The 13,057-nt window shown below is 40.2% G+C and overlaps 1 protein-coding gene across 22 annotated transcripts in view; it reads right to left on the reverse strand.

Annotated features, from left to right (window-relative positions):
• FBXL13 (F-box and leucine rich repeat protein 13) overlaps window positions 1-13,057 on the reverse strand; it is a 277,460-nt gene that overhangs the window by 122,286 nt on the left and 142,117 nt on the right. For all 22 annotated transcript variants that reach the window (XM_054559623.2, XM_054559618.2, XM_054559619.2 and 19 more), the window contains 2 exons: window positions 11,214-11,266; window positions 5,582-5,682 (listed from right to left, as the gene is read on the reverse strand). In XM_054559623.2, the coding sequence (XP_054415598.1) occupies window positions 5,582-5,682; window positions 11,214-11,266 (154 nt within the window). The remainder of the gene's footprint in view (window positions 1-5,581; window positions 5,683-11,213; window positions 11,267-13,057) is intronic.

Here is a 13,057-nt window from a genome sequence, read left to right on the forward strand (position 1 = left end):
AAGAGAATGAATTTAAAAATAGAAGTTAGCTACATGCTACATATAAAAGATAAACCTAAAATCCTGCATCACAAAGATTAAAAATACAGAGAAATGTAGTTATTCCACAAAAAGAACAAGCAAAAGAAAACAAAGGTTAACTATGTTGATAGCAGTTAAAAACTTCAGGCTGGGTGTGGTGGCTCACACCTGTAATCCCAGCACTTTGGGAGGCCGAGGCGGGCAGATCACAAGGTCAGGAGTTCGAGACCGGCATGGCCAACATGGTGAAACCCTGTTGCTACTAAAAATACAAAAATTAGCCTGGCGTGGTGGCGGGCACCGGTAATCCCAGCTACTCGGGAGGCTGAGGCAGGAGAATCCTTTCAGCCTGGGAGGTGGAGGTTGCAGTGAGCTGAGATCACTTCATTGCACTCCAGCCTGGGCAACAGGGTGAGACTCCGTCTCAAAACAAAGCAAATTCAAGGCAAAGAAATATCAACCAGCATAAAGAATATCATTTTATGTGAATAAATGCTATAATCTGTAATGAAACATGATGCTTATTAACCTTTGTTAATAAGGTTGTAAAATAACATCAAAATAAAGAGAAGCTTAATCATAATAGGCAACTAATATATCACTATTATAATGACGTATCAAGAATTTATATGTATATACACACAGAAATTTTGTTCTCTATAAGAAACTGGGCCGGGCACAGTGGCTCATGCCTGTAATCCCAGCACTTTGGGAGGCCGAAGTGGGTGGATCACCTACAGGAGTTTGAGACCAGCCTGGCCAATGTGGTGAAACCCCGTCTCTACTAAAAATACAAAAATTAGCCGGGTGTTGTGGTACATGCCTGTAGTCCCAGCTACTTGGGAGGCTGAGGCAAGAAAATTGCTTGAACCCAGGAGGCGGAGGCTACGGTGAGCCAAGACCGTACCACTGCACTCCAGCCTGGGTGACAGAGCAAGATTCCATCTCAAAAAAAATAAGAATAAAAAATAAAAGAAGCTCTGTTTCAAGCATCCATGGATGATTTTTGGAAATTAATTATAAACTAGTCTACCAAGAAATCTCAATAAATTCCAAAAAGTAGAAATAATTCAGTCCACATTTCTTGACCAGAGTGCCTAATTAAAAGCAGAAGCTCAATTGAAGAAACTTCAACTACCTAGAACCAAAAATTTTGCTCTAAATATCACTAGGTCAAGGCCAGGCATGGTGGCTCACGCCTGTAATCCCAGCACTTTGGGAGGCCAAGGTGGGTGGATCACTTGAGGTCAAGAGTTTGAGACCAGCCTGGACAACATGATGAAACCTCGTCTCTATTAAAATTCAAAAATTAGCGGAGTGTAGTGGCAGACACCTGTAATCCCAGTTACTTAGGAGGCTGAGGCAGGAGACTTGCTTGAGCCCACGAGGCGGAGGTTGCAGTGAGCTGAGGTCGTGCCACTGCATTCCAGCCTGGGCAACAGAGGAAGACTCTGTCTCAAAAAAAAACAATTAAATAAATAAAGAAATAAACATTACTGGGTGAAAGAGGAAAGCAAATATAGAATAGTTGGTTTAGAAAGTTAAAACAATACTTATCAAATTATACAAACTTTTCCCAAATTCTTATTTAGAAGTCATTTCATGACCATATTTGTTTTATTACTTTTAAAAGGAAAGAAATCAAACCATGCAAATGCAAAAATATAAATTAGCTCCTAGTTTAATTATTGGTTTACTGATAAGTATCTAACGACTGGCTTTCCAAAAAAAGTGTGCATATAAATGTATGTGCATTTACTATAAAATTTTATATTTTACTATTTTGCAGATATAAAGGATGTGTAGCATGCAACTTACAAATGATAAAACATACCATATTCTTTACTGTTAATTCCACATAGCCAATCAATTCTCACACAATGTTTTCATTGACCTTTGTCAATGAAACTCTTATAAATGTAGCCAGCCAACCAATGGTTGAAATTAAAGAATGATGGCTGGGCGCGGTGGCTCATGCCTGTAATCCCAGCACTTTGGGAGGCCGAGGCAGGTGGATCAAGAGGTCAAGAGATCGAGACCATCCTGGCTAACACAGTGAAACCCTGTCTCTACTAAAAATACAAAAAAAAAATTAGCTGGGTGTGGTGGTGGGCGCCTGTAGTCCCAGCTACTCGGGAGGCTGAAGCAGGAGAATGGCATGAACTCGGGAGGCGGCGCTTGCAGTGAGCAGAGATCGCGCCACTGCACTCCAGCCTGGGTGACAGAGCAAGACTCCGTCTCAAAAAAAAAAAAAAAAAGAAAAAGAAAATTTAAAAAAAAAAAAATTGAAGAATGATTACAGTTCCAATATTAATTATTTTATTAACATTAATAAGACACAAGTCATATATGTCAAAGAGGTATGTCCAAAATCTGCTTGTCAATGATGTGAATGCCTTCTTTGCTAAATCAAAGAATAGTTTTCAAGTATTGAGAGAATATTTCCTCAATATTTTATGCTATTTCACAATGTTGTGGCTACAGATATGACCTACTTTTAAATTTAATTTGCTTCATTCATTGTGTTCTCTATCACTTTAAGTCTAAACAATCAACTGAACAATAAATCAAGCCCCAATTTGTAGTGTTTGATGTTTTCCATGGTATAGAATACTTCCATATTGGCCAATTCCAAGCTATCAATGAGAGGTCACCAAACACACAGCTGGGAAAAAATGTGCAGTAGCATTTTCACTGTAGAGATACAACGGACATAAATAACTACAAGAACACAGATAAAGTAACATGCAGAAAAATGTTAGAAAGTAATGAGTTTTAAGAATTTCTTGCCTGTATAATAATTTTTGGGCCTGGCGTGGTGGCTCACGCCTGTAATCTCAACACTTTGGGAGGCCGAGGCAGGCGGATCACGAGGTCAGGAGTTCAAGACCAGCCTGACCAATATGGTGAAACCCGATCTCTACTAAAAATACGAAAAACTTAGCCAGGCATAGTGGCGGGCGCCTGTAATCCCAGCTACTCGGGAGGCTGAGGCAGGAGAATTGCTTTGAACCTGGGAGGCGGAGGTTGTAGTGAGCCAAGATTGCGCCACTGTACGCCAGCCTGGGCGACAGAGCAAGACTCCATCTCAAAATAAATAAATAAATAAAAAGAATTTTAGATATATAAGAAGGAATCACACATCATTTGATAAAAATTTTATTCAATAAATGATGCTGAAATAATTGGTTTCCTATTTAACAATATTTAAAATGTAAAACTAGGCTGGGCGCAGTGGCTCACACTTGTAATCCCAGCACTTTGGGAGGCCAAGGAGGGCGGATCACCTAAGGTCAGGAGTTTGAGGCCAGCTTGACCAACATAGAGAAACCCCTCTCTACTAAAAATACAAAATTAGCCGGGTGTGGTGGCACCCAAATAATCCCAGCTACTTGGGAGGCTGAGGCAAGAGAATTGCTTGAACCCGGAAGGCGAAGGTTGCAGTGAGCTGAGATCGCGCCATTGCACTCCACCCTGGGCAACAAGAGCAAAACTCCGTCTCAAAAAAAAAAAAAAAGTAAAACTATGCTTAGCTTATGTACTGCAAAAAAACAGGCCTTGGGCCACATGGGTTGTAGTTTGCTGACCCCTGATTTAGATCATCGCTTCATTCATCTATCAAGATTAATTCTAGATTGATTATATATTTAAGTAAAAATACATGAACACACTAAAATAAGCAAATGTATATTAAATGCCTGGCAGGAGGAAGACTATGTGTAAGAGCATCAGAAGAAATTTCAAAGGGAAAGCTTTATTTGACTAAAAATGTGGCAGCTTAATTAGTGGGATAAATAGAAAATATGGTGCCACTGCTTAGGCTGGCACATTTGCAGAAAATGGTTAGAGTCAGAAGATAAAGAAAATTATCACCGAGAATTTTCTGTGTAAGCTTTTCTTTTTTTTTTTTTTTTTTTTTTTTTTTTTGAGATGGGGTCTCGCTCTGTTGCCCAGGCTGGAGTGTAGTGGTGCAATCTCGGCTCACTGCAAGCTCCGCCTCCCGGGTTCACGCCATTCTCCTGCCTCAGCCTCCCGAGTAGCTGGGACTACAGGCGCCCGCCACCGCACCCAGCTAATTTTTTGTATTTTTTAGTAGAGACGGGGTTTCACCGTGGTCTCAATCTCCTGACCTCATGATCTGCCCGCTTCGGCCTCCCAAAGTGCTGGGATTACAGGCGTGAGCCACCGTGCCTGGCCTGTGTAAGCTTTTCTAAATGTCTCATCACTGTTATTTTTCAAAGGAGCTTAAAAAAGCTATATTCTCAAAAATAGTTCATTCTTTCACAATAGTTTGAGAAATGTTTTCCCAAAGTCAAATTTGAATCTCTCCTAGTGTGATCATATACCCTTCCTGACTGGCCTTTCTGTAATGAAAATAAAGAATAATTGGGCCAGGCATGGTGGCTCATGCCAGCACTTTGGGAGGCCCAAGTGGGCAGATCATTTGAGCCCAGGAGTTTGAGACCAGCCTGGGCAACATGGTGAAACCCCATCTCTACAGAAAAATACAAAAACTAGCTGGGCATGGTGGCATGCTCCTGTAGTCCCAGCTACTCAGGAGGCTGAGGTGGGAGGATTGTTTGAACCCAGGAGATTGAGGCTGCCATAAGCCATGATTGTACCACTGCACTGCAGCCTGGGCGACAGAGTAAGACCCTGTTTGAAAACAAACTAAAAAGAAAAATTTTTTATAAATTTGAATATTCTGTCAACTCTTTTGTTATTCTGTCCCTTCTCCTCCAAAAAAGAGAAGCAATATTCATGTCCAATGCTGTCAACACTCCATAAACGGTCAAAAAACAACCAGTGTCAAGCTCCCTAGAGGTGGTGGGAGTCTCAACAGGTAGCCAGAGCATGGGAACAGGGATCTGGGACAAAAGTGTTCAAAGTTTGGTAATCAGGATGTTGGCATTCTATTATAAAGAGGTCCGCTGGGTGTGGTGGCTCACGCCTCTAATTCCAGCGCTTTGGGAGGCCCAGGCGGGCAGATCACCTGAAGTCAGGAGTTGAGACCAGCCTGACCAACATGGAGAAACCCCATCTCTACTAAAAACACAAAAATTAGCCAGGTGTGGTGGTGGGCACCTGTAATCCCAACTACTCAGGAAGCTGACGCATGAGAATCGCTTGGACCCAGGAGGCGGAGGTTGCCATGAGCTGAGATCATGCCAGTGCACTCCAGCCTGGGCGACAGAGCAAGACTCTGTCTCAAAAAAAAAAAAAAAAAAAAAAAAAAAAAAAGGTCCCAGACACCAGACTGGACTGGAATGTAAGGGCCAGAAAGCTCAAATGCCCAGAATGGGGGACCAGAAAGAAACAGGCAAAGTCTAACTCAAGCTACTGGGCACATTGCTATAAGAGTCACAAAAATGCTAGCCAAGGCAGACCAGTTCAGGTACCAGCTTAAGGACTTGAAAGCAGCAGACCCCTTATCAGAATAGCAGTGCCACAGTGGCGGGGTGTTGATAAAGGGAGCACTGCCCTTGCAGAATGCTAGAGCAAGCCAGAGACTTTGGGAGCATAATTATTTTCAGTGTCATACAAATAACACAAACATTACCTCGGCAGGAGTCGCATCGTCCTGTTGGTGATAGTTGTGTTAGACAGATTGAGATACAGGACCCCCGGGCAGCCCTCAGAAATGTGTCTCATTGATTCATCCTGCATGAAAAACAGAGGGAAGACGCTTATCAAATTATAGCAGGCTTTGCAATTTCCCCATTATCTTTCTATTATCCCTCTTCCTGTTCCAGAAAAAAATACATGCAAGAGTTGGTTTCTTCATATTCTTTATCTGCTATTAGGTTGAAATGAAATTAAATAGAAGCCAATGCTTTTGCTCAAAGCATCATTACTCCCTCCTTTTCCCTTTCCTTGGAAATCAAGTCTCATTCCATCACAATGACACTTGATTAAAATGTGAACCCAGGCAAGTTCAACTCTGTCACAAGAAATTTGAGCTCAAATGTCAAAGTGTCAAACACTTCTGACTTCATATGCAGGAAAGCAATTAAAAACTGATCCATTTTAAACTTATTAAAATTATTCTGAAAGACAGGAATACTAAACACTCTCAACAATGGAACTTTAGTAACGGTCCATTTTTATACACATATACATTTATACATAGATGTGTGTGTATAATTAAGCTTCTGTGGTTCTGTTAACTAAATATTTTAAATAGCTGAACAGATTTTCACCAGATTTATGGTAAGTTTGAGATGGCTAAAATAAAATATAGGCTACATACCAGTTGGGCAGGAGATTCAATGTTGGGAGTAGGGTGGGGGAGGATCTCAAAGATTCAAGCATCCTTCCCCCAGAAAGCTGAAAACTGAAGTAAGAGAGTAGTGGGACCATGAAATAAGAGAGACAGAAAAACAGAGGTTTCAAGCACAGATTCTAAGTTGAAATTTACAAGACCAGATGAATTGCAAGCTTTGACTTCAACAAGCTGCTTTTTGTATAGGTAACATTATAGAAAATACAATGAGTAGCAGCAGGTTTTTATTTAATGATTGATGAATCTCCCCAGGAACATCAACAGGGCAGCCAGTTTAAGTATTAGTGGTGCATGCAATGTTTGACGCTACATCAGTCCTGAAAAGAATAGACCATTGCAGGTATCTATCTGTCTGGAAGAGGTAAATCATCACTAGGCTAGAAGATGTGGTTCTGAGAAGAATTCTGCATCAGAAATATGACCACTCCTAACACCACTAAAGATAGTAAAGGCTTATTTTCAGCAGGATCATTGAGGTTTAACATTCCGTTCATTACTATTTCCAGTAGTCATGGATTTTTAAAACAATAAAATCCTGCAGGTCAGAGCATCTGTCACACTCAGATAGGAATTGGTTGATTTACAGGGGCAGCAAACCACACCTTAAAGAGAACACTAGATTCTATTTGAAGCTGTAAATCTCTGTGATTCTGCTATAGGGAAGGTTCTATGCACCCATGCTGCATGAGAGGCCAGTGCAGGCTTTTGATAAACACTACTCTTAACTATAGTATTCAAGCTGTCAGCAATTTTTCTAGATGCCCCATCACCAAAATGAAGGATTTGAATAGGTATGGATAGATAAAATGTGTACAGTACAATTTTTCCAAAAAGAATCGAGAGAATAACCATAATGTGTGGCACTGTATTTCAATACAATGAAAATCTGTCTTTGAAAACGTTTGGCATGCCAATGAAGTATCAAAGTGATTATACACTTGTTGAAAGACCTTGGCAAAATGCAAATGAGATGGGGCAAAGAAAGGAGAAAGAGCTCACTTAAACACCCTCAGAGAGGCAGCCACAAAGAAGATGAAAATGTGGGGACCAGGAAGAGGAAGGTGGAGTAGCTTTATGTACCATAAAGAAATCTGACTTTCTATTTGAGATGAGGAGGCAATCCATTCTCTGCATTTTCCTGTCTAAAGAAGCTTGGACATCCAAACAAAATTAGACTGCTCCCATTCTCAGATTGAGATGAGGAGGTAATGCATTCTCTACATTTTCCTGTCTAAAGAAGCTTGAACATCCAAACAAATTGAGACCACTCCCATTCTTAGTACTTAAAAGAACTCAAGATTTAATCCCCAAATGTTTGAACACATAAATGCAAAAACTGAGTACCTACATTGCAGAATGACTTATGAATTTGTCCACAATGTACTCAAATCTTTCTGAATGTAATGTATTTCATAGGACAAGCTTAGAAATCAAAGCTCTTTGAATGAATGTTACCCAACTCCTTAAATGTAAGCCTGTGTCCCCGTCTATGTCTCAAAGGGAAAAACAATAGCAAAATGTAGCTGGATAAAATTATCAGCCCTGTATATTATTAGACTCCAAAATCAGACAAGACTTTGATGTTCACAAATTCAATGCAGATGGCATTGTTTTGACTTCCCTATTAGAGGGCCAAACTCAAAGAATATGATATTTTACTCAAGTACAGAACTGAAGCTCCCTGAGGACAAGAACTGAAAAAATGATTAGTTTTTTAATTCCCTCCAACACCTAGCAGAACACATTTAACATAGTAGGTGCTAAAACATCCACAGAAAGAGTAAATCCATTTGACAAACAACTTCGTTATAACAACAGGCAGACATCTGGAGAATGTAGTAGTCAAGATTTAAAATCCTTCTTCATGAAGGAGCCCACGTTCACTTTGCTAGTGGAGAAAGAGTGCAACCGGAGAAAGAGTGCAACCAGAGAAAGCAGAACATTTTTTCTCTGATGTCATCTTTGACATGTCTGTCTATGCCTCCATTTCTTGTGGACGACCCTTAAGGGTACTTTTGAACATAAAGAAACAGCTTATTTATGTTAAAGTACAAGCCACTGAGAAGATGCTTAGTTTACAGTCTATGGTGGTTCTTTATGTTCTGCTGGACAGGGATTAAACAACTAATTTAAATGCTGACTCTGTGTGTTGAGGTAAGGAGTGGAGGAGTTCTGAGGGTCTTAACATTTTTCTGTACACATTCTATTTGTGTATAACGCCTTTCATGTTTTGAAAATATGTTTTACTGTGGAAATAGAGGGATGGATTTCATGGGGAAAAATTACTAAAAGAGGATTTTCAAAGTGCTCATTTCTAAAACGGGAGATATATATGTAAACGTAAGTGTAATACACAGTGTGAAGTATCTGTGTTGAAGTACTGAGACCATATGTAGCTCAGAAGAGGGACAAATTAATTCTGTCAGCTGGGCGCGGTGTCTCACGCCTGTAATCCCAGCACTGTGGGAGGCCGAGGCGGGTGGATCACTTGAGCTCAGGAGTTCGAGACCAGCCTGGCCAACATGGTGAAACCCCACATCTACAAAAAAAATTCAAAAATTAGCCAGGTGCAGTGGCACGTGCCTATAATCCCAGGTACTTGGGTGGCTGAGGCAGGAGAATCACTTGAACCCGGGAGGTGGAGGTTGTAGTGAGCCACGATGGCGCCACTGAACTCCAGCCTGGGCAACAGAGCGAGACTCCATCTCAAAAAAAAAAAAAATTAAATTAAGTTAGAAATTAACTGTCAAAAAGTGAACAGAATTGCATAGGGCTGGAGGTTGAGAGAAAATGAAGGGTGACTGTTGATGGGCATGGGTTCCTTTAGGGGTGAGGGAAATGTTCTGAAGTTGGTTGTGGTGATGGTCACACAACTCTGTAAAAATGCCAAAACCATGAAATTGTACACTTTAAGTGGGTAAATTTAATCTCAATATAAATATAAATTTATTATATCTCAATAAAGCTGTTTATTAAAGGTCAATAAAAAAAGAGAATGGAAAGACCCAATAGCATTGAAGAGTGTGTTAAAGAATGAACAGGTGTTAGCCAGGTTGGGCTAGGGGTGGTGGGGAGGGAAGGGTAGTCATTTAGGCAGATGGAAAAACAAGTTCAAAGACACAATGAAATAGCGTGACATGAACAGGGAACTTCAAGTGGTTCAGTATTGAAATAGAGTAGAATTTTGAAAGCAAAAACTAGAAAGATGAGGCTGTAAAAGTGAGGCTGAGAGGTAGCAGGGAGGGGCCAATTCATGCAGTCTTTTCACCAGCGAGGAGGGCTTGGCCTTCATGGTGGAGCTGGTGCCTCGTGATTGGCATTCCACAGCCAGGCTTTTCCTCCTATTCCCTCCTTTCTCCTTAGGGACTTGCTCCGTGAGTTGCTTCAGCTGACTCTCCATCATCCTCTATAAACCTGTTTCCATTTCCCTGCCCCTGTTTTCCTTCTACCACTCTCTAAGACACTTTTCTGGAAAGATCAGTTTATGCCTAATGCCTCACCTTCTGACGTCTTATCCACTTCACAATTCATTGCAAGTAGATTTCTGCTCCAATATCCCACTGAAACTGTTGTAGCAATAACTGGCAGTCCCTTCTGATTCTCAAATCTACAATGCATTGTTCAGTCCTTTTCTTACCTGTTCACTTTGGTTCTTTCTGAAACTCTTTACTCACTTTCATTTTGTGATACCTCTTCATTGTCAACCTACTTCTCTTACTATTCCTTCTGAATATCCTCTGTTCCTAAAAGTCAGCATTCCATAAGGCTCAACTTTAAGTCTGCTCCTCTTCTCATACCTTCTAAGTTGATCTTATTCACTCTTATAATGTTAATTATGACTTATACATAGATATCAACCCAAGATGGAATCTCAATTCTAGTCAATGTTGTCCATTGCCTACTTGGCATCTCCAGATAGTTGCATTCACTAAATATTATTGAATATAATATGCCAAAGTTCGTGCTGTTGTGCTATGACTACCACAAAGAATAAGATACATCTCCTGCCCTTTGGGTCTCTTAGGCTAGTGGAGGAAGCTGAAACCCTATGGTTAAGGATACTTATCATAGGAACCTAGAGGTGCAGCAGTGAACCCAGCCCTGGGAGCCAGTGATGTCTTGGTAGAAGAGGTGATAATAAGACTTAAAGCCTGATAAAGAGGAAAGCACCACTTGGGGACAAAGGGAAAGGGCATTCTAAGCAAAGGCAAATGCACAACTGCAAGGAGCAACTTGGAGCATGCAGGAAAAGGAAACTCAGCAGCTGCAAATTAGTGTGTACACAGAAACTGAAGCAAGTGAGGCTGGAAAGGGAGGCAGAGGCAAAACCACAGAGGGTCTTCAAGGCAGAGTAATATTAAAGAGCTTTGGCTTTATCCAACTGTGTAGATGACAGGAGTGTGTGTAGCTGATGGAACATGAGAGTGAAGTAGTCATATCTGCCTTTTACAAAGAGTATAAAGTGCTCACAGAATGGAAGACAGGTTGGGGACAGAGGGAAAGACTGGAGACAGGAACCAGAAAGAAAGCAACTAGGGAAACATATTCATTTCCATCTTCTTTGACACAGCTGTTGATAGCCATGAAGATAAAATGAGCCTATCATGTCTACTGGGGCCCAATTTTTTTCTGTCTCATACACACATACCATTAAATATAAATACAGTTCATTTTGGGTATTCATTGAAGAATTTCTACTTGCCAGAGGCTCCAACACTGAGCATACATCTACATGATTAATATTAGCATTGTACAGATGGAGTGAAATTTCTTGTCAATGTTTAACATAGTTTGCTTTTTTCCACATTGAATCCCAAATAAGCACACAAGCATCTATTCTGTGTATTGGCACCCCAATGTAGCAAGTCAATCTATATAAACAGCAGTAAAAATGGTTGCTTATACTCACTGTGAATGTTGGGCAGTCAGAGACATTCAGCTCTTGCAAGTTCCTACAGTGGCCTAAATCACATAAGTTACACATCACTAAACTACATATTGCAAATGTTTAAACAAAGTTTTTCTATCCTACATTGAACGCAATGTATTCATTAGAAAACAAACAAAAACCTTGGCAAGTAACATGTTCTAAGTATATGGTTTCTTTTCCCAGAAAAATGGCTTTTTTGGGCATCAGAATTAAAATATATAGACATGTTTATTATTGTTTGAGGATTATAGGAGTAAGGGGAAAAGAGAAAAATATTACTTTGGGAAAAACACTATATACTTAGAGCTTTTAGCTTGAAAGCACTTGAAGAAAACCAACCTGGTTTTTTGTACCTGCTTTTTTATTTTTTTGTTTTCATTTAACGTTTTATTATGAAAATTTTCAAACATACACAAAAGTGGAAAGAATTGTACAATAAATATCTATATAACCACTACTTGGATTCTAATTTATCTTTTACTGTATTTGCTTTATCACATACTCACCCACTCATTCATCTCTATATATATCCCTCAATCATCTTATTTTTGTATGCATTTCAAAGTAAGTTGCAGACACCAGTACACTTCCCCCCAAATACTTCAACATGTATATCATAAATAATTCAGCATGTATAATAATAAACAGAATAGTTGACATGATTTTTTTTAGGTCAGACTTACATAAAATTTATAATGAATTATAAACAGAGAAGTAGAGGGCCAGAGAGGCTAAGTGACTAGCTCTGGGACCAGAGGCCAGTGCACAGCTTATAATCTCTCAGGGAAAATGAGACATGTATACAAATAGCTAGATGGCAAAGTGCTTCACAACAAGTGCCCTGAATCTCAGCAGACAGTAAGTAAAATTCCAAATCTGAGACAGAAGAGAAGCAGCTAGGGAGGCTACACAAACCAGTGATTGGGAGGAAGGCTTGAAGCAAAGAAAAGGGAAGGCATTCTAGGCGGAGACCCCATGAAGCAGGAAAACTCCAGGCAAGAGGTTGATTCTGGTGTTCAAACTGTCACAACGAATAGAAAACACATTTGCTGCTCATAACCACATAGCCCCACGCTAATAACAACAGACATGTTAGTAGTTATAAATCCATTCTGAATATTTATTCCTTTGCCAAGGATGGACTGCATCCTAAGTGATATATGCAAACCAGAAATACTTTCAGAATTTTAAAAAAATGAAAAGAATTGTTAAAAATCTGCACACCCTGGAAGTCCTCAATAATATTTATTAAGGAGAAAACAGATTTCCCAAGCAATATAAGTTTACGAAATAAATGTTCTTACAGAATACAATAGTTATTCTGTTTGTTTGTTTCGTTTTTTTGAGACAGGATCTCGCTCTGTCAGCCACGCTAGAGTGCAGTGGCACCATGTTGGCTCACTGCAGCCTCAACCTCCCAGGCTCAGGCGATCCTTTCGCTTCAGCAACCCCCACTCCCATTCCCAAGTAGCTGACACTACAGGTGCATACCACCATGCCCGGCTAGTTTTTGTATTTTTTGTAGAGACGGGGTTTCCCCATGCTGCTCAGACTGGTCTCCTGGGCTCAAGAGATCTGACTGCCTCAGCGTCCCAAAGTGCTGGGATTACAGGCATGAGCCACCGCACCTGGCCAGAATAGTTATTTGAGAGTAATTCATCAGTTCAACAAATACTTATCAAGGAAATATAGCAGTTAACAAAATAGACAAAAATCTTTTCCCTTAAGGAGTCTACTTTCTAGCGGGGAGAGACTAACAGTAAACAAAAGAAGTTAAATACCGTATCTACTTTGACAGACGGTGGTAAGTGCTATGGAGAAGA

Source organism: Pongo abelii, chromosome 6, assembly GCF_028885655.2.
Source record: "Pongo abelii isolate AG06213 chromosome 6, NHGRI_mPonAbe1-v2.0_pri, whole genome shotgun sequence".
Taxonomy (NCBI): domain Eukaryota; kingdom Metazoa; phylum Chordata; class Mammalia; order Primates; family Hominidae; genus Pongo; species Pongo abelii.